At 37.9% G+C, this 25,946-nt stretch overlaps 4 protein-coding genes across 7 annotated transcripts in view; all 4 read right to left on the reverse strand.

The window, feature by feature from the left end:
• Positions 1–135: 135 nt before the first annotated feature.
• LOC146755714 (kinesin-like protein KIF20B) lies at positions 136–3,038 on the reverse strand. Its single transcript, XM_085525407.1, has 4 exons — positions 2,962–3,038; positions 2,107–2,233; positions 1,427–1,569; positions 136–414 (listed from the first exon to the last, which is right to left on the reverse strand). Exons 1-4 carry the CDS (start codon positions 2,998–3,000, stop codon positions 334–336), a joined length of 390 nt encoding a protein of 129 aa, XP_085381533.1. The 5' UTR covers positions 3,001–3,038; the 3' UTR covers positions 136–333.
• LOC146755715 (uncharacterized) lies at positions 2,962–14,970 on the reverse strand. 3 transcript variants are annotated; one of them, XM_085525403.1, is made up of 14 exons: positions 14,180–14,970; positions 13,601–13,739; positions 12,716–12,871; positions 12,263–12,323; positions 11,900–12,025; positions 11,497–11,636; positions 10,145–10,300; positions 9,026–9,216; positions 8,447–8,585; positions 7,594–7,716; positions 7,058–7,200; positions 5,944–6,107; positions 5,190–5,309; positions 2,962–3,042 (listed from the first exon to the last, which is right to left on the reverse strand). In XM_085525403.1, exons 1-10 carry the CDS (start codon positions 14,968–14,970, stop codon positions 7,603–7,605), a joined length of 2,013 nt encoding a protein of 670 aa, XP_085381529.1. In that variant the 3' UTR covers positions 2,962–3,042; positions 5,190–5,309; positions 5,944–6,107; positions 7,058–7,200; positions 7,594–7,602. The 3 variants fall into 3 exon arrangements, with proteins under 3 accessions (XP_085381529.1, XP_085381531.1, XP_085381530.1); XM_085525405.1 differs by lacking the exons at positions 2,962–3,042; positions 11,900–12,025; XM_085525404.1 differs by lacking the exons at positions 2,962–3,042; positions 5,944–6,107.
• On the reverse strand, positions 14,971–21,403 carry LOC146755716 (kinesin-like protein KIF20B). Its single transcript, XM_085525406.1, has 5 exons — positions 21,151–21,403; positions 19,120–19,387; positions 18,567–18,628; positions 17,830–18,025; positions 14,971–15,383 (listed from the first exon to the last, which is right to left on the reverse strand). The coding sequence occupies exons 1-5, from the start codon at positions 21,205–21,207 to the stop codon at positions 14,971–14,973; spliced, it is 996 nt and encodes a 331-aa protein (XP_085381532.1). The 5' UTR covers positions 21,208–21,403.
• Positions 21,404–22,411: 1,008 nt separating this feature from the next.
• Positions 22,412–25,946, reverse strand: part of LOC146755717 (obscurin-like) — a 35,450-nt gene continuing 31,915 nt past the window's right edge. The window contains exons 1-2 of one of the 2 annotated variants that reach the window (XM_085525333.1): positions 24,044–24,333; positions 22,412–23,347 (exon numbers count right to left, since the gene is read on the reverse strand). In XM_085525333.1, coding sequence (XP_085381459.1) covers positions 22,992–23,347; positions 24,044–24,161 — 474 coding nt within the window. In that variant the 5' untranslated portion in view covers positions 24,162–24,333 and the 3' untranslated portion in view covers positions 22,412–22,991. Of the gene's footprint in view, positions 23,348–24,043; positions 24,334–25,946 lie in introns of those variants that run through there. The other variant, XM_085525332.1, reaches the window with a different exon arrangement.

Below are 25,946 nucleotides of genomic sequence, written 5' to 3' on the forward strand. Positions count from 1 at the left end.
ACTCAGCAAGGGAGTAGCTTTCAGTTGATAACAACAAGCTGTTAAGATACTCGGGGATAGTATGTAATTGGGAACCAGTGATGAGCTCCACTTTTGCAATATGTATGAGCTAATTATCCGTATTATAAAGGTACACGCAGCCAAGGAATAAATGAGATTCGCTGATCATATGTCAATGACAGGTGTGGTCGTCTGCTTTTCTCCCACCGTTCTGCAACAAACACCTATATACAAATTTAAGAACACAACGGAGTAACTGTTACTGTTTATTAACAACCAGTTTTAATAATACGATAAAAGTATGTCCTGAGAAAGGGGAACAAACATGCTTCTTCAAGGTTTTTTAGCTGTTCTGGATCTCAGCCGTCGCTTGATGATCAGATGATCACTTTCCTTCTTTTGTTCCTCAGATTCCTGAAGAAAACATATCAAAAGTTACTCATCTTTTTACACAAGACTGACAAGCTCTTCTTGACCCACGCAAACATATTTCTTCCCCTAAATGGATTTCAGAATGGAATTGGCTTATTATATTTTATTCAGAAAACTATGGGATACCGAGATCATTTTAATGCAGCTTAATCACAAGGAACAAATATGGAGAATGTACAAAATCCTGTTTATCTTAAAAAAGCACACACATCTGAGGAAAGCCTGAAGGCAGCTTTCATTTTGAAATACTTGTTTTCAAAAGAGTATTATAATACTTGTTTTGTGAAACATGAAGCGTTCAGAAAACATTTTTAGCCTCAATCCCTGTAGCTATGACTTGCCCAGAATTTCAGTTCTCGGTTCAGTTCCATGTTCTCAGAACTACAGTGAGAAAAGAAATTGTCTCATCTTCTTCATCCTCTAATAAAAAAAATAACATTTTGGTTTGTGCCCCTATCATTCGTCAAATCATCAAAAAACTCAGAGGGATATTACAGTATGGGCAAATGATCACTATGCTGAACAGAAAAAGGACTCTAATATAATTAAAAGATGCAGTTCCAACAGAGCAAGAATGTTCTTAGCACAATAGCTGCCGACAGAGTCATGAAACTGGCACATCAGATCCTTTGCAAGTTGGCTTAGACAGGAGATCATAGTTTAAGCATACCTAAAAAGCTGTCTAAGTTGTGCTCTAGAAAAGCGTGTAATAGAATAATCCCACACCGACACACTGAAATTATCTATGATTCCAAATTAGAAGACATCTCCGTGATTGCTACATCACCTACTTAGTAAACTGTATGCCAGCCAAACACAGAGATCTTTGAGGACAAAATAAAACAGAACAGCAGGAAGACCAACAAGAATGACTTGGTAGAATAAAGAAATACCTCAGTACTTTCAACCTCCTCCTGCAAATAGAAGAAACCTCCAGTCTGTTTGGACTCCTTAGTAGTTTATTTTAAGCCAAGACTACAGTATAATCGCTTACCGAAGAAGCAGGTATATCTAGAGGGCCAGAAACAACAGTGGAATACAGCTTCCTTTTGCATCGTTTTGGCTTGGTCTCTCCTTCTTCGAGACTTTCAGGTTCGCTTGATTTAGGAGAACTTACTGCTGACATCAGCTTCTTGGCTAGAAGAAATTTGTTTTGATACATAAACCAATCAACTTACTGGTTTTGTGAGTCTTTAAATCACTGAATGCAAAAAAAGCTTCGTAACAAACTTGGTTTATAAATGACACGTAAAATTTAAGTGAAAATACTCAGAAATTGTATTTGTTCATCGAGGTTCTTTATTGCTTCTATAGCTGAAACAGTTTATAGCTTCAGGTACGGCAGTTTAAAGCATGCATTAAAATGGAGTATGAAAGACAATCATGGCTCAGAAGTCGCTGGAAGTCAGAAACTTCAGCAGGAGTTAAACAACAGGCCTAACTTTCGTGCTGACAGAAGCACAAGACAGAACCAACTTTCTCTGTATACTTGTAGGTTTTCACAAATGTAATAATGAATCTCTGAAGAGACGAATAAATGCATTTACTTCATAAATCAAAGGACAACTTAACATGGCAGACAAGTCTAAGACCACATACATTAATAGCCTACAGCAGAAACAAGCCATTCTACAATGTCTAGAAAACATGGAATAAAACTTATTCTACACCAACCTTTAGAGTGTATAATAGAAGGAGAGCTTTGAATAAAATCTCCAACTTTTTGCAGTGTTTCATCCTTCTTTTTAGTCAGTCTTGAAGCATGTACTCGCTTTCTCAGGAAGTAGTCTTTTCCGGATTTCTGTTCAACAGAGATGTGAACATGTGAAACAAGAGCATTGTTTAAACTTCATTTTAGTTCAACGTTATTTTAAGTTGACATTTTGAGCTTTACTACTGACACCTCTGTTCATTATGCTGATGATACCACAACGGCAAGTAATGTAGACAATTTTATACCCTTTAGGGAGTTGTCAAAATCTCAGCTATTTCAAGGCATACGTTTCTTAAAGTTTCTTAATAAGGCAGTAGTTTCTTTAAAAGTAGCTCCCAAGCGGTGGAGTTGTTTCTTACATAAGCTGTTCTAATTACATAAAATAAACAAACATACAAAACAGAAGACAACAGATGGGAAAAATCTACTACTCATACTCTGACCATGCCAAGGATACTGCTATCACATGTGAACATCTGTTTTTAATAACTCCCATGCATATTAATGATATGAACCTTAGTTTAATACAAGGGCTTCACTTACAAAAGCACACGATAATACACTAAAGCTTCTCTTCCCAACTATTCAGTGTGCAATATCCTTCCCTCCAAATCATTACACAGTACAGCCATTACACGCTCTGGGGACAGACTGACTTGCCCTTTGGTTAGCTTATGGAATTTAATAGGAAGAGCTCATAAGCATGTAAGATTCCCATTCAGGTATACACATAAGGATAATACACTGCTTCTTTCGTGTGACCACACAATTACAGGAAGTCCCAAGCTAGCTTCAAAACTAGAACAAAAACCAACCATTTTCTCGTCACTTGCAGAGGGTGAATTAATAGCCATGACAGATTTTGTATTTTTCGTGTTCTCACTTTTCACAAAATCCTGGGAAAATAAGACAAGTTTCAGCCATGATTCTTTTGGAAAGAACAACTGATGTCACAAAAGTGAACACTTTAAACACTTTTGCTAATAGTAGGGAAGTATTTGCTAGTGGTAGCTATTCCACTGTAAATCAAATAATAAATAAGCATTCAATTATAAAAACAGGACATTAAGATATCAGTATTAGACATCTCACAATGTCTAAAAAGCTGATTTATGTCTACAGGTTTCAAAGAAAATACACAATGGAGTTAAGAGAAATTCCCTTCTCTTAAACCATTATAACTGAGCTTGGCTATTAGTTTTGTTCATTAAAGCAGTTCATTGATTAAATTCTTCAACTACTTTACTGAGGTAGAAATAGCATTTTTTTAATGCTTAAATGAGAATGGTAAAAAGGCATCAGATATTTTGTTTTCTGTTGGGTCTAGGTCATACCTCATCCATGTCATCACTTCTTTTCTTTTTTGCCTTAGGCATTTTCACTCCTAAATGTATCATGCTGCCATGCTGCTTTATCTCCATCTTATCAGGTTGCAGAGGTGTCAGTGGGATTTCCAGCTCCGGTTTTGGGAACCGACTAGTTTTGCCATTTTCTGTGGACACTCCAGAAGAGTCGAGGACAGTTTCCAAATGCTCCTGATAGCACAGAAGAATTTTAAGTGCAAGTGTTAAGGTAGCCATGAGATTAAAAAGCTATAAAGCATCTGGAAAAGGATATGTAAGCATTCGATTTTCCTGCTGTAAGAACACTTGTAACAGAAGGAGTCTATTTCAGTTACAGCAGAGTTTTACCCTTCTTTCCTAGAACTTGTTACATTTAAAATTATTTCCAATCTATGATCACAAAAAAAGTTCTCCATGTTAAACTGAGCCTGATACTTTACAAGTCATTTTTTCTCAAGGGCACAGACAACTACACTTTTTTTTAATAGAGAATGGTGGTAGAACTGACACGATTTTCTTCATCTCAACTCTGCTGCGTCAGAACTGGGCAGGAACAGGAGCATTTGATTCAAGTGTTCGATTAACTTCCAGCTTAATCTTAGGGAATTTGCCCTTCCTCTTCTACACTAGAGATGTTATTTACATATGTAAGGTCCAGCTGGCAAGGTGCAAGCCCAGTACAAGTCATTAAAGAACTCCATTGCTATCTTTTCCCTGGAGAGAATACAGACATTCAAGCAATGACACCGTACTTAAGCTGAAGGCTATCATGTACCTGCTCATGGTCAAATGGCAGCAAATGCACAGCTAAGTGACAGGGAAATGTCAGTATGCATTTCCCCAGCAGCACTTACTGTCCACAATCCACCCAATCCTGTTTTTCTCAACAGGAACAACAAAGTCAGAACTGAGATCACCTGGACTCCTCCTTCTCTATGGCAGGAATTCAGCTAGCATATCAAAAATGAGTTCAGATGCTGGTTGAACACATGGAAAACAGGCTGCTGGGGACATCAGAAAATGGTAGATGGCTGCTTCTACTGCTGCTAGTAACTAGCAAACTCCAGTGTCCCAAACACAGACTAGCAGCTTTTACTACTTACACTGTTCCAACCCCCTGAGGGGAGTCTTCTTCCTCTCAAAAAGTTACCAAAGATTGTAGAAAGACAAAAAGTAGTCAGAGCCACTTTATCAGGCTCTGCTAAGAATCTGAATGGAGTATCACCACCCACTGTATTTCCAAGAATTAAGTTGGTTAATAAATACTTTGTTTTTAAAATATATGTAACTGCTATTTTATGAAAGTTAGCAATTAAAAACTTATATAGGAATGATTAACATCATCTGCTAACAAAACAATGTCCAGAAATCCTGCAGAGGAAGAAAATAAGTTCAATTTGCTGTGCCCGTTTCAGTGGCTCCATGAATTTTTTCCAAGTAACTTATCTAATCATGAGCCACTTCATAAGCATTAACATGAGGAGAGTTTTCAACAGCACCTGACAAAAATTCATCACACAATTGTTTCAACAGCTTTTATTCCTATCAAAGGCTATAAAAACAGGTGATCTGATCACCTTGAAAGGGATAAATAAATTAAAACTTGGGAATTGTTTAGAGAACATGAGATCTTTTCCTACTCATTCCTTATCAAAAGCAATACAATCACAACATTTCCAGATCTGAAGTTTCATACTAACCTCAGATTCATTTAATGAAGTGAGGCTCCTAGTACATCGACGTGACAAATAATCGTCTTCAGCTTTGCATCTTAATGGAATACTTTCTCCAGTTTTAGTTTTGCTTTGTTGTTTCCTAGGCTGTAAATATTTAAAAGGAGTAAAGATTAGGCTATGCATTAGACCTCCAAAATATCTCGAGTTTTCTAAAGTTACAGTGTAAAACCTCAAGCTCAGACGCCACATGAACACGTAAGCTGAAACACAGCACAAGCGTGGGAAGGTAGTAACATCTATTCATTGTGTGATCTTCAGATACACCCTACTGGGTCTCACTAACAGTCTCAGGCAGTATTCTGCCTCCAAAAGAGAGAAAGCGAGACATTATTTAGAGACAAATTCTGTAACGCTGGTCGTTTTGTCATCCATTCCCCCCATACTCTGCACGCTCACAGCTGCTATGTTAGAACACCAAAGGCTAAACCTCTGCCTAATCTTCAGCATCCACATACGAATACATGGAAAACTGCATGGAAAAGTTCCATAATGTACACAGAGAGATGGTGTTCTAGTAAATAAAATATTTTTGAGAAGATGAGAGCTCATGTTTGAATGGAAGACAAAAAGAACCAACAAGTACTCATCACTGAATATGTAGTTAAAGGACTATATGCTAAGAAAAATGATTCTAGCTCCAGTATCTCCTAGGAAAACAGAAGAACAAAAAGGGGTTAACAAGATGTTAAGTACTGACTTTCTATAAATATAATCATACCTTTTCATTTACAGAGTCATTCCTTCTACTTTGTCTTTCTTCAAGTAAAGGTTTTTCTGGCAAACACTGAGGGCTACTGTGGTTAATGCGTTGTTTTAATTTTTTATAAAGTCATCTTTGTCAGCCAGTTCTTTTCTTAACTCTTCTATCACAGTTGCATTATCCTAATAAACAGTAAAAACTGCTGAGTTGTGGGATTGGCAAAAGGAATTAACACACACAAGCAGTATTGCAATTACTTAGTAGCATCAGTTTTAGAATTGCAGGCTAGAACACTTAACTATTCAAGAACAGTAACATTTCACGGATTTGTACGGTCACTGTTACAAGTGCAGTAGTCACAGAATTGCCTGGGAAGTTGTAATACAATATATTTTGATTCTTCTATTTTACTTATGTGCTTCAGCCTTCATCTCTCTTAAGATATAATAACCCAAGCTTTTATTTGTTCCCAAATCCTCGGTACTGTGAGAAAGTCGGCAGTTGTAGGGGAAGTTTTGCTATGAGAACATCTTTCTTCTCAGAGAAAGTGAATCCAAACATTCTCAAAAGAGCACAACTCATTTAGTCTTCTGTTTAGCTTCTGAAATTCTATGCTACGGCTTAGATTGGCTATCCTGATTAAAAGCTGGATGTTGAAATAAGAAATGCAACTTCCAGAGATCATCCCCCCTCTGCTTTTTGATGCTTCCCTTAATCTCTCTCCACGTCCCCTTCTGTCTTTTCATGCCATTGTAGATACTACCTCAGAGAAAGCAAAGAAAGTAAGAAACCTGAGACAGAACTACTGTCTGAGTATTGAGCCTAGCTTGGGATCCGGAAATGCTGTGAATTATCGGAAAAAGCTACAGATGTCCAGTATGATTGTAGGATCATAAGCATCAAACTGACATCTGCTTATCTGAACTACTGAAAAAATTGAAATTTTAGTAATTAACAGAAATTCTGTTTCTGAAGAACAAAAATAAAAGCTGGTGCTTTTTTTGGTTAGTTGCACATGATGTCAATACGACAGTGTTCAAGAACAGAACCACACCCAGAATACAAAGAGCAGGTACAGGAGTTTTACAGAATTTATGGGTAGCTAATCAGGTAGGAGGAAAGGAGAGCTGACCTTGCTTGAATCCTTTAAGGCAGATTGTCTCAGTTCTGCTATTTCTGTCTCTTTTTGTATGACATTAGAAGCCAAAGTTTTGAGCTGCTCTTCCAAAGCTTCTACTAACTGATCTCTCTCCTCACGCCACTTTTGAAGAGCTCCTATATTTCATGTTGAAAGAAAAGCATACACAGTAGAAACAAGCAGAATCTTTAAGACAGCCTAGAAATAATAAGTTTTTCATATAGATAAATAAGGACTCAAGCTGATAAAAAGATTTTATGGTAAGACATTTCAATTAACATATCGTGATGTCACTCAACAAGATCAGGTTATATGCATGTATTACATATGTATTTACTATGCAGATTATTGTATTTAAAGCAATCTGCCAGTGCTCTGTAGTGACTAATTATTTGAATATCTTTCATGGTCTACCACTAATTTCAGTTGCCACTTTCATTTTGCTCCATTTTTTTTTTTTTCCACCTTTTTCCTGTTGCTTGGAAAACCTGCATCATTCATTTAATAAAAATTAAGAGCAAGTAAAATACCCGTTTAAGTTATTGGATAGTATAGTCTTTACAATCCAGCTCATCCTTAAACTGGTTATTAATCCTTTCAAGTTCATCCATCTTGTTCCTGAGGGATTCCTCCACAGAACGCATCGTGGACACCTGTAATGTAAGCACAGCTCACGGTTCATTAAAAGACTTCTGTAATCCAACCTGGCCAAATACTTCTTTGTTAAATAAAGAGGAATTCACAAACAAGTGCTGAGTAGGAAAACGACAGCAAGTGCAAGGTTACCAAGGAAGACATGAATTCATTTTTAAGCTTCAATTTACCACCCCAAGCACACCCAATAAACTTTCAGACTAAGATCTTAAAACCCATTTTGCAGGATATCTTCTTGTTTAATAATTAAATTTTAAGTATTAGCATCACTGAAGCTGAAATTGAAGAAAAAAAATATACATGCTTATATTAAAGAGCCTCTGGAAATTAGTCTATTTCTCTTCAAGTAAATAGCATTCTTCTTCCCAGTTATCAGCGTTTTTTCACAAGACTTAGGTTTTAGGCTTTGGAGTTACCACGGATACCAATGGCAAGTCACCAGTAACGTAGAGATAATAACAAGTCCCCTCCAGAGGCAGATTAGCTATTCTCTTCGCAAACCTTATTCCAGACTACCAACCAACTTTACTTTCCTCTGTTCATTATCTATGTGAAACCATGTTTTAACTTCTGCTCCCCTCTAGAGCTTCAATGGCAACTTTACCTAAGATTTTCTGCTAGCCACACTAGTGTGAAATTTCCAGCTTAATAGTTAAAGTTTGAGAAGTTTTAACAGCAGAAAGCCAAGCATAATCTTACAGAAAAAAAATATCTCAGTTGACTACAAACCTCGCTTTGTAGTTGCTGAATTTGTTTCTCGGCATCAGAATGTTTGTCTTTTAGATCTGCATACTCTTCTTCTTTCCTCTGCAAAACTTTTTTCAAATTCAGTACAAGGGCAGAACTCTCAGAAAGAATATTTTCTAGCCTTATGTTAAAAATAAAGACACAAAGAACATTACTGTTACACATCTCATGGAAACAGCAATTACAGCTTAATCCATGCCCTGCCTGTTGGTTTCTATTTGTAAATAGACTCCTAAATCTATCCAGACCAGTGACAAGATTTAAACAATTACTTTTGAATTTCAGCTTGCTTCTCATAATCAGATTCTGAAGCAATAAATTATTCAGATGCTATTCTGAGGGATGTAGAACAAAACCACCAGCAATCCCCATATTATTCTTTATTTCCTTGCACACTCCTGTTTTCCCTTGGAACTCAAGTAGCATACCAAAGCACCCTAAAGTAGTAGTTTGGCCATTGATAAGCATGCAGATGCATTAAGTCGAAGGGATGTTCCCATTAACTATTTTTAACTCTAGTTCATTCTCAAAGGGCTCTAAGTTAACTCAGTGGTTACTTACGATTCTATACGTTGCACTTTCTCCATTTCACTCTTTTCCTTTTCCCGAAGAGAGCGTTTCATCTGCTCCAAGCTTTCATTTACAGCCAAACTTTTGAGCTGTTCTTCCAAAGCTTCTACTAACTGATCTCTCTCCTCACGCCACTTTTGAAGATTACGGTCCTTTTCCTCCAGCTGGGCAACAAGTCTTTCCTAAATGAAGAACAGATTAACAGTGAACATCACCTACTACACACTGAACTGTTCTAACACTTCGGTAGTTAGCACCGTTTTACAGTCTTAGTAAATGTATGATCTCTTCAAGATCCACAGGAGCTCTAGAACTAGTTGCACTACAAACCTACAGAAGCAAAACCATGCTTCTATTAGACAACCTACATTACCCTCCTTGTGAAAAAATATTAGTAATATTTAAGAACTTCAATTTGCTCATTTAATGATTACTAATGAGCTTTAGGAAAATAAAGTCACAAAGTGATAATAATACTAAGCTCCTCACATCCTTCTATGCTGCTTGCAGGTCCAGAAAGTCGGGACTAACTACTTCCAGATGTAAAAAAAGCTTTGCAGAATGTACAGATTCACATGTTTAAGAAGTTACATGACAAGAGCCCAGCAAACAGCTCAAGTAACTCTAGTGACTTTGTTATCAGTCACTATTTGGAAAGTGATAAAGGAGCAAAACTGTGGCCGTTTGACCAAGTATTTTTATTCAGTATCTGGAGAGAAGTTTGTGGGGTTTCTTTAGAAACTCAATTGCCTTTTCTTCCTTATAAAGGCTTAAAGGCCTTCTGCTTTGCAGAAAAGAGAACAAACAAAAGCTATTGTACAAAATACTTTCTTAGCCTCATTAAATAGTGATCTATTTTTCAACTGTAATTTTCTTATTGATGTCCCACATACGTGACATTTCATTATGCACTTATGAAAGATCTTTCTTTTTGTGGCCCCCCCATTCCTTCCTTTTCCAAATCAAGCAGTTCTCATATGGGCTTTGCCACATAAGAAAGCAAGGGGACTTGGACAAGCTGCTCTTATGCACCCTTACTGTTAATACTTGGTATGTAGTTGTCTCCAAACTACAGGCACCAGACAACTCTGCCAGGACCTCATCACTTACGATTTCTGCTTGTTGCTTTCCATAATGTTGTCGGTCCTCAGCAAATTGTTTCATTTCTTTGTTGCGAAGATTCTCAGCTTCTTTTATCTGATTTAGGAGCTCTTCTTTCTCCTCCAGCCACTTTTTTCTATCAGTTTGATACTTAGTCTCACTTTCCTATTTCAAAGAAACCAAAAATGAAATAGTGAGACATTAAGGAATAAAAGTCTTAAAAGCCAGGTCATCATTAAATAGACTTGTTTCTGCAAGATAACAGAAACATTAGCAGTTTTTACTACAGAATATTCCCAAAGGCAGGTATTGGATAATCATTAGTTCTTTTCCATTAAAAAATAATCATTTCCAGTATTTCTTATTCAGACTGGAGAGCCTCCATAAAACATCTCTTTTTCTTTATAAATGTTCACACAAGCTTTACAGAACTTACACCAAAAGTCAGTATAAGAAAAACTCTTTTAACTTAAAAACTTCTAACACTTTACGCTGCCTTGCAGCAGTTGTAGAAAAACTTGCAGCTCCTTCAGGGTTGAAAGACAAAGAAAAGCAACATAGTTTACACTGTAGGAGTAGTCTCCTTTCCTATCAAACCTACTGGCAGACATTCTCATATATAGGACAGAGCACCTGAGAAACTGCTTGGAAAAAATAAAAGTCTTTTAACCAAGGAAAATTAGTAGACCTGCAGCCCAACAAAAAAGGCTTCCTGGTGATAAAGTTAGATGATGATTTCGATAGCTTATATTAGTTGCCCAAGCAACTAACAGAAAACAGTTTTGACAAATACACCGTAAGTTACAATTTGCTTTGAGTTAGTATTCCTTTCTTGCAAACAACAATTGTATAAGTATACTCTGCTTATAGCACATTGACGTGGTATAGAATGAAGCAATGAATGTTCAACTTTCCCCTCTTCTTGAAAAAGGGAATTGGCTCTGTGCATTAAAAAAAATATCATGAATAAGCTTACTCAAGGTGAAGGAGGAAAGAAGTTCAGAACCATTCCACTAGCAGAGTGGAAGTAACCTATTGTATACTCACTTAGAAAACTCCCACTGCCAGCCCATTACTTTTATTTAAAAAAACAAACAAACAACAACAACAAAAAATAACATCAGATGGGATAAGACAACTAACTGTTCAGAGGCCAGCAAAAGAAGCACTGCTCATGGCAGCATAATGTAGGGAAGGCTACACTTCCTACACTATGGGGGCATCAGTGATGCCATTCTTAACGTACCACAAAAAAGCTGCACCTGGTCCCTATTGCATGTTGCACTGCAGCTTTTACAGGAAGTTTCTGTAATCAATATAACAGTTTACTTTATCAAGTTACAACTTTGAAGTTAAGTTACCTCCAGCTCTTTTTGCAGCTTTATTAATTCTGTACTGTTTTCATTCAAATTTGCCTCATCACTTTCGTTGTTCTTTTGCTGCCAGTCACCATTGCTCTGGTATTCCAGTTCACTGTATTTGTGTTTCCATGCAATCAGTTCTACTCAATACACAAAATGAGGTTAGATAGCATATCATTTCAAATATATATTTGAAATACCACACCAATGACTTTTTACTAAAGCAGCTTCGGTTTTATCTGCTACAGACATAAAGAAATAACAGAAGCCTTTAACTACAAGAGATTTGTTGTCTACTATGGAACGTTAATGCCTAAGTAACAGTTACATGAAAATGGAAGTGGTTATCACAGTACGTCTAAACCCCTTTTGCATTCCTGCTCCCTTTCCCTGGAAATATTACCTGAAGCTAATTTTTCGTTCCCTTCTAACAGAGCTTCAAGCATTTCATCTTGTTCAAGCTGCATTTCCTCTTGTTCTTCTAATGTCATCCGCATAACTTCAATTGTTCTATCCCTTGCACACAGATCTGAAGGTTTGAAAATTTACAGATGAACTCCCTACTAGCTCCCATTATTCTCAAATCAAGATTCTCCCATGACCAAAAGCTCTTTTAAAAGAAATAGAGCATCTCCATTGAAATATTTACATACAAATATATGCAGATATGTTTTAAAATCGAAACACAGAAGACTCAAAGTCATTAGCAATGTGACAACAATTACATGTATATTTCACACACACACACACACAAATAATGGCTGACCGTCACATAGTTGGTCATAGTCTTTGGAGATATCTTCCATCCTCTCAGTTTCTACCAGCTCCTATATTTCATGTTGAAAGAAAAGCATACACAGTAGAAACAAGCAGAATCTTTAAGACAGCCTAGAACTAATAAGTTTTTCATATAGCATAAATAAGGACTCAAGCTGATAAAAAGAGTTTATGGTAAGAAAATTCAATTAACATATCGTGATGTCACTCAACAAGATCAGGTTATATGCATGTATTATATATGTATTTACTATGCAGATTATTGTATTTAAAGCAATCTGCCAGTGCTCTGTAGTGACTAACTATTTGAATATCATTCATGGTCAACCGCTAATTTCAGTTGGCCACTTTCATTTTGCTCCAATTTTTTTTTTGACCTTTTTCCTGTTGCTTGGAAAACCTCCATCACTCATTTCATAAAAATTAAGAGCAAGTAAAATACCTGTTTAAGTTGTTGGATATAGAAGTCTTTATAATCCAGCTCATCCTTAAAATGGTTAACAAGACTTTCAAGTTCATCCTTAAACTGGTTATCAATCCTTTCAATTTCTTCCATCTTATTCCTGAGGTATTCCTCCACAGAACGCATCGTGGACACCTGTAATGTAAGCACAGCTCACGGTTCATTAAAAGACTTCTGTAATCCAACCTGGCCAAATACTTCTTTGTTAAATAAAGAGGAATTCACAAACAAGTGCTGAGTAGGAAAACGACAGCAAGTGCAAGGTTACCAAGGAAGACATGAATTCATTTTTAAGCTTCAATTTTCCACCCCAAGCACACCCAATAAACTTTCAGACTAAGATCCTGCAAAATGGGTTTTAAGATATCTTCTTGTTTAATAATTAAATTTTAAGTATTAGCATCACTGAAGCTGAAATTGAAGAAAAAAAATATACATGCTTATATTAAAGAGCCTCTGGAAATTAGTCTATTTCTCTTCAAGTAAATAGCATTCTTCTTCCCAGTTATCAGCGTTTTTTCACAAGACTTAGGTTTTAAGCTTTGGAGTTACCACGGATACCAATGGCAAGTCACCAGTAACGTAGAGATAATAACAAGTCCCCTCCAGAGGCAGATTAGCTATTCTCTTCACAAACCTTATTCCAGACTACCAACCAACTTTACTTTCCTCTGTTCATTATCTATGCGAAACCATGTTTTAACTTCTGGTCCCCTCTAGAGCTTCAATGGCAACTTTACCTAAGATTTGCTGCTAGCCACACTAGCGTGAAATTTCCAGCTTCATAGTTAAAGTTTGAGAAGTTTTAACAGCAGAAAGCCAAGCATAATCTTACAGAAAAAAATATCTCAGTTGACTACAAACCTCGCTTTGTACTTGCTGAATTTGTTTCTCGGCATCAGAATGTTTGTCTTTTAGATCTGCATACTCTTCTTCTTTCCTCTGCAAAACTTTTTTCAAATTCAGTACAAGGGCAGAACTCTCAGAAAGAATATTTTCTAGCCTTATGTTAAAAATAAAGAGACAAAGAACAATACTGTTACAAATCTCATGGAAACAGCAATTACAGCTTAATCCATGCCCTGCCTGTTGGTTTCTATTTGTAAATAGACTCTTAAATCTATCTAGACCAGTGACAAGATTTAAACAATTACTTTTGAATTTCAGCTTGCTTCTCATAATCAGATGCTGAAGCAATAAATTATTCAGATGCTATTCTGAGGGATGTAGAACAAAACCACCAGCAATCCCCATATTATTCTTTATTTCCTTGCACACTCCTGTTTTCCCTTGGAACTCAAGTAGCATACCAAAGCATCCTAAAGTAGTAGTTTGGCCATTGATAAGCATGCAGATGCATTAAGTCGAAGGGATGTTCCCATTAACTATTTTTAACTCTAGTTCATTCTCAAAGGGCTCTAAGTTAACTCAGTGGTTACTTACGATTCTATACGTTGCACTTTCTCCATTTCACTCTTTTCCTTTTCCCGAAGAGAGTGTTTCATCTGCTCCAAGCTGTTTTTAAGCTGCATAACTTCTTGAATCAGATTTGCTTCTTTGCTACTTAACTCTTCAACCTTTTTGTCTGCATTTGCAGACTTCTCCTGCAGAGTTGCTGTAACTGTCTCCAGATTAACAATAATAGATTCTTTTTCTTTAAGTAATTCATTGAGTTTTGACACATTGTCTTCCATTGTCTTGGAAGCCTCCAGGCGATATTCAAGCTCTTTTATTTTTACCTCACAGTTGGCAACTTCCTCCTGAAATTGTGCAATCACTCTCTGATCTTCTGCAGTCTTTTCTTCAAAGTCCTGAGTTTTCTTTTCTATTTGCTCATGTAACTGATTCACAAGATCATCTTCCTGACTAGTGTGAGTTGTAATCTCACATAGCTTCATTACAAGTTGACGATTATGATTTTCAGCATTATTCAGTCCCGCCTTTAGGTTTTCATTGTCTTGAAGCAGTGCTTTGATGTGCTGACTTTTTTGTGAGGAAACATCAACAATACTTCTGCATACTTCCCAAATCCTTTCAAGACTATAGTTAAAGGAGAGGTCCTGCACAAGATCTGAGATGGAAGAAGTCTGTGACTGAATGCATGCAGAACTAATTTGAGATGTCCCTGGCTCATCTTTTTCACAGTCTGAGTAATCCTTCACACTGACAAAGTCAGTACCGATGGCATGAAACTCTAAGTGACATTTGTATAATTCATCTAATTTGGTCCGCATTTATTTTACTTGTGACACTTTATCACTTATATATTCTTTGGCAACTTCTATGTTGTTAGTTAGTTGGGCATTTTTGTCTTCTAGTGTCATATTTATAGATTTCTGTTCATCCAGTTCAGAAGCAATTTCCCGATAGTCAGCTTGACCCTGCAGAATTTGTTCATGGAGGACATCAGCTGTTTCTTCAGAAAAAGAAAGCTCAATACGCAGGCTTGTTACCTGCTTACTGAAATCTTCTTTTTTATTTTTTTCTCTTCTGCATTGTTCTTTAAGCACAGTTAAATGATGTTCCAAGATTTCAGTTCTTTCCCTCAGTGCTAGTACTTCCTTTCGGTACGCGGAGCACTTTTGTTTCATGTGTTCAATTGTCCTTTGCTCTACAGTGTTCTTTTTCTTTCTCTCATTTACAACTACTGTAAAACAAACAAACAAACAAACAAAAAAAAAAAAAGGGAAAAGGAATGTAGCTCAGATTGATTAAAATCATTATTACATAGCAGTTCACAACACCAAGTAGCAACTTCTAAGTGAAACACTGTCGTAATATGCAAGCCATACCCTCACATCACATAGTATTTGATACTAGTGAAGGAATTAAAGTCCTCTGAACACGTAATCAGGTGCCTCAGATTTCTATACAGAATTAACAGCAAAAGGTTTTCAGGCTGGAAGAACACTTTTACCATGGCACTACTCAAACCTTCCACTCCACACCAGTAGAAAATCTAATTAGATTTAAGAAACATGGGAACGAGATAGATAATTCACAGCTATATTCTTTCTATCTTCCGTGCTTCAGCAATCCCTATAAGGCAGCCAGGAATCACTCCATCTACATCTAAATGGTAGATAAACAGTTCTCTAAGAAATTTCATTCCAACTCACAGTCCTCTTACTTTCAAAAGAAAGATAAAACCCTGGACAAGTTGATCACTTAAGTGTTGATATCTGTCTCTCTTATTCAGTTGATCTCTAAACAAAATATGAGGATTCCTACTTCTGTCCACACTTACTCTTTTGCATATAAAGTTCACTCATAAAGTTGTACAAATTTGCAGATTCAAGTTTCCATAAATATTCCATTAGCTTGGGGCTGTTTTTTTCTTTAACTGGTGAGCAATTAGCTAAAATCACATGCATTTTCTTTCTATCAAAAGCGACTTCTGCTATATTTCATCATTGCTTTAGAATCCAGTTACGTCCATTCCATAATATGCATACTTTAAGTATTAAAAAAATTAAATATAAGTCAAGACTTACTAGGGATTGGGTCACCACAACAATATATTCAATGGTGATTCTTGTACAGTGCTTTTATTACTACAACTACAGAAATGCAGAATTTTATAGCGCCCACGTGCAGCCTGCATTACATACAGATTCACATGTACTGCATGGAAACAGCCTCTTAACTCATCTAAGGAGTTTTATATACAGCCCTCAACTGATTTAAAAGTCATACTGAAGAAACAGCAGTGGCATATTCCACCCCAAACCAGGTTTTGGTTTTGATTGCTGCTCCCAGCAACACTAGTGAGGGGAATATGATTTATAAGTAATCTAAACACTTTATGCTGAAAACAACAAGCAAGCACTAAAGCAAGATAAATAAGACTAGGGAGAAGATGTGTAATGTTCAGTCTAGGAGCTCCTTACACAGGAAGTAGGGAAAAAGCATTATTACAGAGCATAGGAAACAAGACCTAAAAGCTCAGAGAATGGTGTAAATACCCTGAACTTGAAGCTGAGATAACCTAGCATCTCCTAAAACACTTTTGCTCGTGCTACTTATATAACTAATTCTACAAAAGAACCAGCACAACATACCTGTGCTCATTGTTCTACTGTGTATATTTAACATAGCTAAAGAATATATATTAAGCAGTTTTTGAAATTGGACGCTATTAATACTCACAAATAGAAGAAAATTTTAACATGATTGAATACTCAGTACTTCTTAACAGAAAACTTCATGCTGACATTGTGACTATCAGCTACCCATTTTAATTCCTATGTGGAGCATTGCTGTCATTAATTTTTAAATGAGAGCTTTGGTCATATGATTAGAACAAACCCACTACTATTTGGAGTATGGAGGAGTCCACATCCCTCCCTCAGTCTCTGGTAAGATGCTTATATGTGATGCCATTCAGTGGTCACATTAGGATTCAATATTTATGCCAAATAAAGGCAGCAGGGACAAATCATCCAAGAACAGCATCTCATCCAAAGAAGGCCTTGACTTTCTCCCTTGCACATGTTTTGCAAGAGGAATACAAGAAAGGAAGGGACTACAGCTAAGTTTTAGATTTTTCCCTTGTACATTGTATATGTCTTCCGTAATTCTAGGAACACTGATGCTCAGCTGTGCCCAGAAGTGAAGTTAAATGCATCAGAGCTTATCCAAACCATTTTGCTCAAATATTGCCCATGAGCGAGCAATTAGCAGGTCGTCAACAATTTTGATAGTTGCTTCAGGAAAAACAAAACAAACAAAAAAAAGCACTTGAACAGCTGATGCTACTCAGAAGATCAGCAACAGCAGTTGAAACAATCCTAAAGAAACTGCTTTAAAACTATTACCAAATCTGCAAGTGCATCAACAGATGAGGAAAAAGCAGCAGAAAGGAAAAAAATAGTGCAAAAAACTTTGATTCTTAAGCATTCAAAAATGAACAGCATAGGACCTTCTGAAAAAGGGATATTTACATAACAGTTACTTCTATTTACAGTTTAACACAGTGGCTTTTCTCCTTATACCATAAGGTACGCGCTTCACAGCCTTTTGCTTCCGATCCGGAATAGGAAGCAATTTATTGTTTTGGAAGACACCCTGTTCAACGATGGAAGAAACTGTACCTTTCTTTGGAGGTGGCTCTTCCACAGTAGGCTTATCTTCATCAGTACTGCGCTTTCTTCCCACTTCCAACTCAGTTTTCTCTTTTTTCAGTGCTTTAACTGAAAGCACTGAAAATTGGCTGCTTTCAGTTCCTTTACTAATGTTCTCTTCTGCCAGTTCTGCTTTAATGGTAGGTAAATGGTAGGTAGTCTTTTCCTGTATTGATATAAGATCAGTTACATTGAAGCTTAACAAAAGGAGCACTTAAGTCTCAGTAATCTTCTGTAGGCAAATATTTACACAAAACCATACAGCTAAAATATTTACCCGGTGACTCTATAGACATCAGTTACAAATCTCAATAGCAGACAGAACAAGTACACCTTCAGATAATGACAAGTGCAATACTCGGTAGAGTATACAAGGGAAAGCAAGAGCCTAGCAGGTTACAAAGTAAAAGACTTGCACACAATCAAGAGTTTACCAGTTTATCAAAGAATTTCCTGTTTCCAAGAAGTCAACAAAATTACAAACATGGTCAAAGAGCCATTATTCTTGTAAATAAAAAATTAAAAAAAATCAGTCATCAGTTTCTAATGTAGTGTTAAGTAGCTGAATTACACAATGCATTAAAGGCAAATTCAGTTAAGCTAAGCTCGGTAAGAAATCTATTAATGGAGCCTACTGGAATAGCATTTTAAGCTACCACAAGTTGGTTTTAAAACAATTTTACACAACATCTTCTTGATAAAGTTACCTGAGTTGCTTCTTTAAGTTGCTCAACAGACTCATCCAATTTATTCACCTGCATTTCAAAGTCTGTAACACACAGAAAAGGTTGTATTACATAAGTAGCCAATAGATAGTTTATTAAGTAATCAATTTTTCCAGATATTCTAATGTTTAGGTAGCTTTTGAACAGATTAATTAATTTGCATGTGGTCTTCACTTATTGGGAGTGATTCAAAAGTTTTCTATATTTCTTGGAATGAAAACATTGCATCAACAAGACATAAAGAAGAGTAGAGATTACAATATAAAAGTAAAAATCAAGATATAGACATTTAACCCCATACTTACGAAAGCGTAAAGCTGCTAGTTGCAGTTTAAAGGAGAGGGGGAAAAAAAGAAAAGAAATAACCAAAAACCGTGGAATTGCTGAACCTGAATATACACAAGGAACAAACTATCTCTTATCTACAGGCTATGGTTCCAAAGGTAGAACATCTCCTCTAATTCCTACTCAAACTGGTTATTTCTATTTTAGATTAATGAACTATTTCTTCTACCTTTCACATCGCATAACTCACCTTTGTTCTTCTGCATCAGCTCTTCTTCAGTTTTAAGTAGTTTGGTGTTTTTCTCTGTTAGCTCTTCTTTGGTCTCCATCAGTTCAAAGTTAGTTTTCTCCAGCTGCTTTTCAAACCAGCCAATATCTTCCTTCGGGTCCTCCAGGGATACAATGGAACTATGTGCTGCCTCAGCTTGCTCTTTAATATCCATGACATCATAATGCACAGAATCAAGAATGCCCTCAGGATCAACACAGGTGTCAGGCACTATGCTATGTTCTCCACCCTGAAACGTAATTTATAATCAGTTAAAACTGGTGAATAGCTGACTACATAATAGCTGTTATTTCTACAGATAGTCTGGATAGCCACTATGAAGACAGCCATACAAGAAGTTTTTAATTTCAGCTTCAAAACCCACCTCACAAATTCACATACAACATGACAGTGATTCGTATGGGGGGAAGATAAGTGGCATTCTAGAAACAGCTAATATATTTTATAGTATTTGATGACCACACTCCCTTTTTTTTTTTTTTTTTGTTTTTTTAAATATTACCCCAGATTGATCTCCTTCAAATTTAACGTACAAGTTCGGACTCCCCTTTTCTTTGTATACAGTGTAAATTTTCATTTTGTGTTGCAGAAACAAGGAAAATGCCCAAATTCCCAAAGCTTTCTGAAACTGTTCTTAAGGCTCAGCAACTATTCCTGCTAGATGAAGAATAGATGTATCTTGCTCATCATACAGCAACACAGCATGCACTTCTTTGTAAACAGCCTTGTGTTTCTATAAGATGTGCACATAACATTTAAATAGTAAAAAGGAAAATATTTAAGAAAAAAAAAAGGAAAATATTTAAGAAAAAAAAAAAGAAAAATACCAGGGTGTCATGGTTTAATAATTTTGTAATTTTGCTATCAGTATTCCACATCATATCATCATATAAAGCATGAATAATTTTACTGCTCCCGAACACTTGCAGTATATTGATGATATTGTCGTGTGGGGCCATACAGCAGCAGAGATTTTCAAGAAAAGAAAACAGATAATCCAAATTCTTTTGCAAGCTGGTTTTGCCATTAAGCGCAGCAAGGTGAAGGGGTCTGCCCAGGAAATCCAGTTTTTAGGTGTAAAATGGCAAGATGGGCATCGACACATCCCAGCAGATGTGACTGAAAAAATCACTGCTATGTGTCCTCCCACCAACAAGACAGAGACCCAATCTTTTCTGGGAGTAGTGGGCTTTTGGAGAATGCATGTCCCAAACTACAGCCACATAGTGAGCCCCCTCTATCAGGTAACACGGAAGAAGAATAATTTCTCATGGGGTCCTGAGCAGCAGCAGGCTTTTGAGCAGGTAAAACAAGAGATAGCCCGTGCCGTGGCCTTGGGGCCAGTACGGACAGGACAGGATGTAAAGAACATCCTCTACACTGCTGCTGGAGAGAAAGGTCCCACCTGGAGTTTGTGGCAAAGAGCCTCAGGAGAAACCCAAGGCCAACCCCCGGGACTTTGGAGTCGAGCATATAAAGGGTCTGAGGAGTGCTACACTCCAACTGAGAAGGAGATCTTAGCCATGTACGAGGGGGTTTGGGCTGCTTCTGAAGTAGTTGGGACAGAGGTTCAGCTCCTTCTTGCACCTCGCTTGCCTGTGGCCCCCCTGTCACGGACACAGGTAGATTTTTGTTTAAACCGTGACAACTACCCAGAATGCAGCATAAGGGAATTTTTGCCTAGAACTCTGGAGGACTATTTGTAACTCAGAAAGGTCAGAGATAGAAAGTTCACACTGATTTCTGGGTCACCAGCCTCACCGTACATCAGCATTTTTGGTTTTTAAATGATACATAAAGTTCTCAATGGCACTGCTCTAGTTGGTAGTTCTTTCCCTTTCCGTGCAGCTCGCTCTGTGCATGGCTTGTGAACCGCTATTCAGGCCAGACAGCTGCAGCCCCAAAGACCTGCCATAAATGTACAAATTCTACCAGGATAATGTCTTGGTAGTGGAGAAACAGGATGCGCAGTCATATGGCTCTCACACATACCTTGTACAACCAGATTGGCTCTGGACTGGGCATCACCAATGTCACAGGTGTACACATCACTGTCACTTTTCTCCAGATTTTTTATGCACAGCTGCAGGTCTCGTCCTTTCTGTGCCCTCTTGTATTTCCTGCCAGGCCTGAGCACAGCAATGCCTTTCCTCCATATGACGAAGGATGCGGCTTTCTCGCTCTGACATGTAAAAAGTGCACTTCCACTTTCTTCAATTTTCACATCTGAAAGTTCCTTGATAAAGTAATTAGGTTTTTCTGGAAGGAAAAAAAAAAGGATGAGGGTGTAGGACAAAGGGATTTGTTACCCCAACAAGTCCCAAGCATACAGAGGTGTCCTGAATCTCCTTTGCCCTCATTTCAGAATATCACATAGAGATGCAAAGAGTCTAAGAAGACCACAGAGTCCACCCATTTACATAGGTTTGATAATTCCAGTAGATATCTGGAAAGTTCAATACCATTATACATGCGCTGGTAGGATCTCATCTGATAAACTGCATATAGTTTTGATTACACATATTCAATATAGACTAATTCAGATTGCCATCTTTTCTTGGCTCACTAACACCCAAGATCATAGAATCATAGAATGATCACAGAATCATAGAGTGGCCTGAGTAGAAAAGGACCTCAAAGATCATCTAGTTTCAAACCCCCTCCAAGGGGTCACCAACCACCAGACCAGGCTGCCCAGATCCACATCACACTGGAGAATCATTCAGTTTCCAGATTATTTTAAGGAAAAGATTTTAATCCATCATATTTTCTGAAAACTAAGAATTGATCCTGCTCAAGGAAACAGAAGAGAAAAACATCACCCACAGGCTGCAGATATTTACCTTGACTTCTCTACATGCCATCCCCAGTGTGCTTTTCAACTCACCTTGCACAGTGACCCTGGCTTTTGTTATGGAGTCCTCTGTCTCACAGGGGTACTCCCCACTGTCCTTGGCAGTAGAGTCATGGATGATCAGAATGGCCCCAGTTCCCTCCTGCTGCAAGTCGTACTTCTGGCTTTTTCTGATTGCTTTGCCATCCTTGTACCACCTGATGTTCAAATCCGGTTTTGACAGCTCACAGCTCAGGCTGATGTCCTGCCCTGCTGCTGCTGTCTTATCCTCCAGCTGTTTTGGAACCTCAGTAGGTTTTCCTGGAAGAAAACATGCTTTTTGAGTAACATACACTTAGGGTAGGATGCCTCTCTCAAAATACATGCATCTACATGCTGGAGATAAGTTAGAGAGGCACTTGCAACAGACGCCATCCTACAGCCAGCAGTAATCTGCAAAGTACAGACAATAGAATTCCAGGCAGCATTTATTCTCTCTTAAATCTATTCAATTAAGGATGATGAACCATGTCTGAAAACTGCCTCTTTCTTCTCTCCACTCATCACACTGGGAGCCTCGGATGATGCTCTCAGATGCACATGTTCTAGATAGGAATTTGTTGTACAGCTAGATGGTGTGAAGGCCATCCCTTCAGCTTATACTTAGAGGAGCATCCTCAGGCTTAACCTGCTTCATTGTCAGTGTGCAGCAATTGCCAACATTCTTGATGTCATTGTAATTGCTGGTGTAAAGGAGGTTGCCATTCAGGAACCATTCCATGTCCTCGTCATCATGGGACAGCTCGCAGGAGAAGACAGCAGAGCTCTCTTCTTCAATTTCCACATCCTGCAGGTGCTTGGTTAATTCTACATTGCAGGCTGTGGGGAAACAAGGTGAACTGTTACCACTGTTACTATAAATCATACTGGGATGTGGTAGAATGGTTGGACTAGATGATCTTTGTGTAATCTTCTCAGTGAAGATTATACATTTCTAAAGTTAGCAGGAGAGAACGGCAGAAATCAACCTCAAGAAGAGAAATCTGAGGTGAAATAGGACATGGAAGAGGTCACCCTCCCTGCTCATACCTTCAGCTGTCAGCGTGGCCTCAGTCTCTGCAATTCCTGCCTTGCACTTGTACACACCAGCATCATCGGGCTTCAGCTTCAGAATCTTGAGCTCTGCTGAATGCTTATCCCTCTTGATCTTGTACTTCTCAGAGGGCTTGATGAGTGTGTGGCCTTTGAACCATTTCACAACCTTTGGAGAAGGCCTGAAATCACAGGACAGGATGACAGAATGATGTTCCAAAGCTGTCTTGTCCTCCAACTTCCTGGTGATTTCTATATGGTAATCTGCAAAGCAGGGGTGGAAGAGAAGAAAGGATGAGGACAATTGGAAGAAGAGGAAAGTCTCTTGCATGTATTCCATTCCAATTAATGTCAAGTTCACAATGGTTCTTTGAACGACTCTAAAGATAAAACAAACGATTGTCTATAGGGAATGCCATTGACTACATTTCTATAAAGTAATACTGTATATTATCTACCAAATGCAAGGTCCAGCTCTTGTTCTGTGCTTATTTAAATTGCTCCCAATTGTAGAGGCTTTTATTCAAATAAGAGTGAGTTGAAAATATAACAAATACTTCAGGATGTGAATGGAGACTCTTATGCTGGGGACAACAGCAGATAAAAAGCCTGCAAGTTTCTTTCAGATGAAATCAATGACAAACTACATCAAATTTAGGTGCTACCAAACTTAAACTTGTCTACTTCAGAAATACAATTAATTTCACCTGATTTGACTTCTTTGGTATAGCCAAGGACAAAACCTCAGCTCTGTAGATCTGAATAGTAAGCACATCACAGCTATTCAAACAGATCTTTTACTGAGATGCAGCTGTCTCATTTAGTGTCCAACGACTTTGAACTGAAAATGGAGCAGACCCTCCAGACACACACAAAATATTTCAAAGACCCCAGTGTAGGAAGACTGTACGTTAATTAATTCTTCATCTTCATGATGTAAACCAAGCCTGGATACGTTACCTCTGATGAGCAGATTGGTTGTGGATTTTGATTTGCCAATTGAGAACTGAATCATGCTTGTCATATCAGTGGTGGTTTTCGCTATGGCAAGCTGGTGGATGGTGCCTTCTTGCTGCATAATCAAGTTTCTGCCAGCCTGTAAGACTTCCCCACGTAGGAATACCACTTGGGAGGTTTCACAGAAGGAATGGATATCTCACATTCAAATTTGGCTTCTTCAGGCTCAGTCACATAGTCATCACACAGCTCCTTTACTAGATTAATGGATTGCTCTTTAAGAAGGATGGAACAAGAGAAAGCAGAGATTTAGAAGGAATGTAAAAAACCCTTACATTATCACCCCACTTACTCACACCAGCATTACTGCACATGAACACTACACCTATCAGCTCAGAATGCCTTGAAACATCATTAAAAAATAATAGAAAGAAAAGAATGTTGTTAAGAAGTCAGACAATAAGACTGACAACCTGAAAAGAGCCCAGATCTTCTGATTCCCAGTCCAACATCCAAATCAAACCATGACCTTCCCATCCCAATATCAAACTCCTCGCATTACGAAATGGAAAAGAGGTTCAATGAAACACGGACATTGATAATTACTTTGGTTAAATACAGCAACTTAGCTCTGAACAACAAGTTTTCACCTAGTAAAGGTCTCTGTAGCTCAAATGTAATGACTCTACTTAGGAGAAATTCATTTTCCAGGAAGATCTTGCCCTTATAATTGTAACAGTGGCAAAGCTGGGGACTGAACTCTTGAGTAGTGTGCTAACTCAAATGTCTCCCTTTTCTTTATCACACTTAACATCATATATATATACCCTAACATTGTATATATTAAAAAAAAAACCAAAACCCTGTGCTCTTTTCAAACAGCAAGAGAAAATGAAGAAAAAGTCAAGCTATGTTTTTTATCCCTCAACGTTCAAACACAAATCTGAAGTCTAAACGTAGAAAATCAACCTCCTAAGAAAATAATCTGTTTTACTTAGCAAAAGTAAATTCCAAAAGAGAAGCTGGATATTTTGTGGGCAGAAAGGTAGGTAGGTAGGTGTTTTTATTTCTGTGAAAGGTCCTGGTGGTGTTTAACTTCCTTGACATTAAATCAAAGGATGTTAGCTGGTTTATAATATAAGATAATTTAATCAAAATCGTCATCAGAAGCATAATTACCTTTAACTGTAAGATGGGCACAAGATTCACGAGATTCTGCCTTTTCTGCTACAGATTTTATTTCTGCTGCATCCTTGACTTGGACACGTGTGTAAGTCAGCGAGTAGCTCTTTCCTGAAGCAGAGAACCACAGAGTCACTAAGGCTGGAAAAGACCACTAAGCTCATCTAGTCCAACCACCAGCTCATCCCTACCAAACTGGGCTCTTGAGAGCAACCCCACAACTACACTTGGCTTCCTTGAGCAAAGAGCTCTGAGGCACATGGCCAGGCTGAGCATCATCCATCTGGTTTCACAGCATCACTGCCTGTTCTCTCATGTCAATGAAACCACCCATTCCCCCACGTCCACATCCCCACCAAAGTGTAATCTAAACATGGCTTCTACAAGGACTGACCAAATGTGGCTGTCGTCACCTTCAAAGTACCTGATACAGAAGGATCACACTCACTGTCAGACAAAACCTCTTTGGAGAGGTGAACTGACTGCCCTGTTCACCCCCACTTTCGAAATAACTGCACTCATTTCCTACCTGCTCCCAGCAGTGTGGGATGGTGGGATAGCATCACACTTCCCACACTAAGCATCCCACCATGTCACTTGTTCCACCCTAACCTCAGTCCCAAAACAAAAGGGGAACTCCCTTCTGAACCTTCTTCACTTCATTTCAGATGTCTTATATGCTTGATCTCCAACCCACCCCCCACTCAGGAGAAAGATCCCCCGC

The sequence above is a fragment of the Coturnix japonica genome, chromosome 31 (assembly GCF_054131305.1).
Source record: "Coturnix japonica strain WE chromosome 31, WE-NBRP24, whole genome shotgun sequence".
In the NCBI taxonomy this organism is placed as follows: Eukaryota; Metazoa; Chordata; class Aves; order Galliformes; family Phasianidae; genus Coturnix; species Coturnix japonica.

Bases quoted from the DNA above. Each gene is read 5' to 3' on its own strand.
- LOC146755714 (XM_085525407.1), bottom strand. From the start codon at position 3,000: ATGGCTATTAATTCACCCTCTGCAAGTGACGAGAAAATG. The intron at 2,234-2,961 runs GTTGGTTTTTGT...TCTGTTGAACAG, and splicing joins CTGCAAGTGACGAGAAAATG to AAATCCGGAAAAGACTACTT. The intron at 1,570-2,106 runs GTTGGTGTAGAA...AATTTCTTCTAG, and splicing joins TTCTATTATACACTCTAAAG to CCAAGAAGCTGATGTCAGCA.
- LOC146755715 (XM_085525403.1), bottom strand. From the start codon at position 14,970: ATGCGGACCAAATTAGATGAATTATACAAATGTCACTTAGAGTTTCAT. The intron at 10,301-11,496 runs GTAACTTAACTT...TCTTTGAAATAG, and splicing joins AGCTGCAAAAAGAGCTGGAG to GAAAGTGAGACTAAGTATCA. The intron at 8,586-9,025 runs GTAAGTAACCAC...TTTTAACATAAG, and splicing joins AAAGTGCAACGTATAGAATC to GCTAGAAAATATTCTTTCTG.
- LOC146755716 (XM_085525406.1), bottom strand. From the start codon at position 21,207: ATGTGTACACCTGTGACATTGGTGATGCCCAGTCCAGAGCCAATCTGG. The intron at 18,629-19,119 runs GTGAGTTATGCG...TGTGTGTTACAG, and splicing joins GCTGATGCAGAAGAACAAAG to ACTTTGAAATGCAGGTGAAT. The intron at 18,026-18,566 runs GTAACTTTATCA...ATATCAATACAG, and splicing joins AACTTAAAGAAGCAACTCAG to GAAAAGACTACCTACCATTT.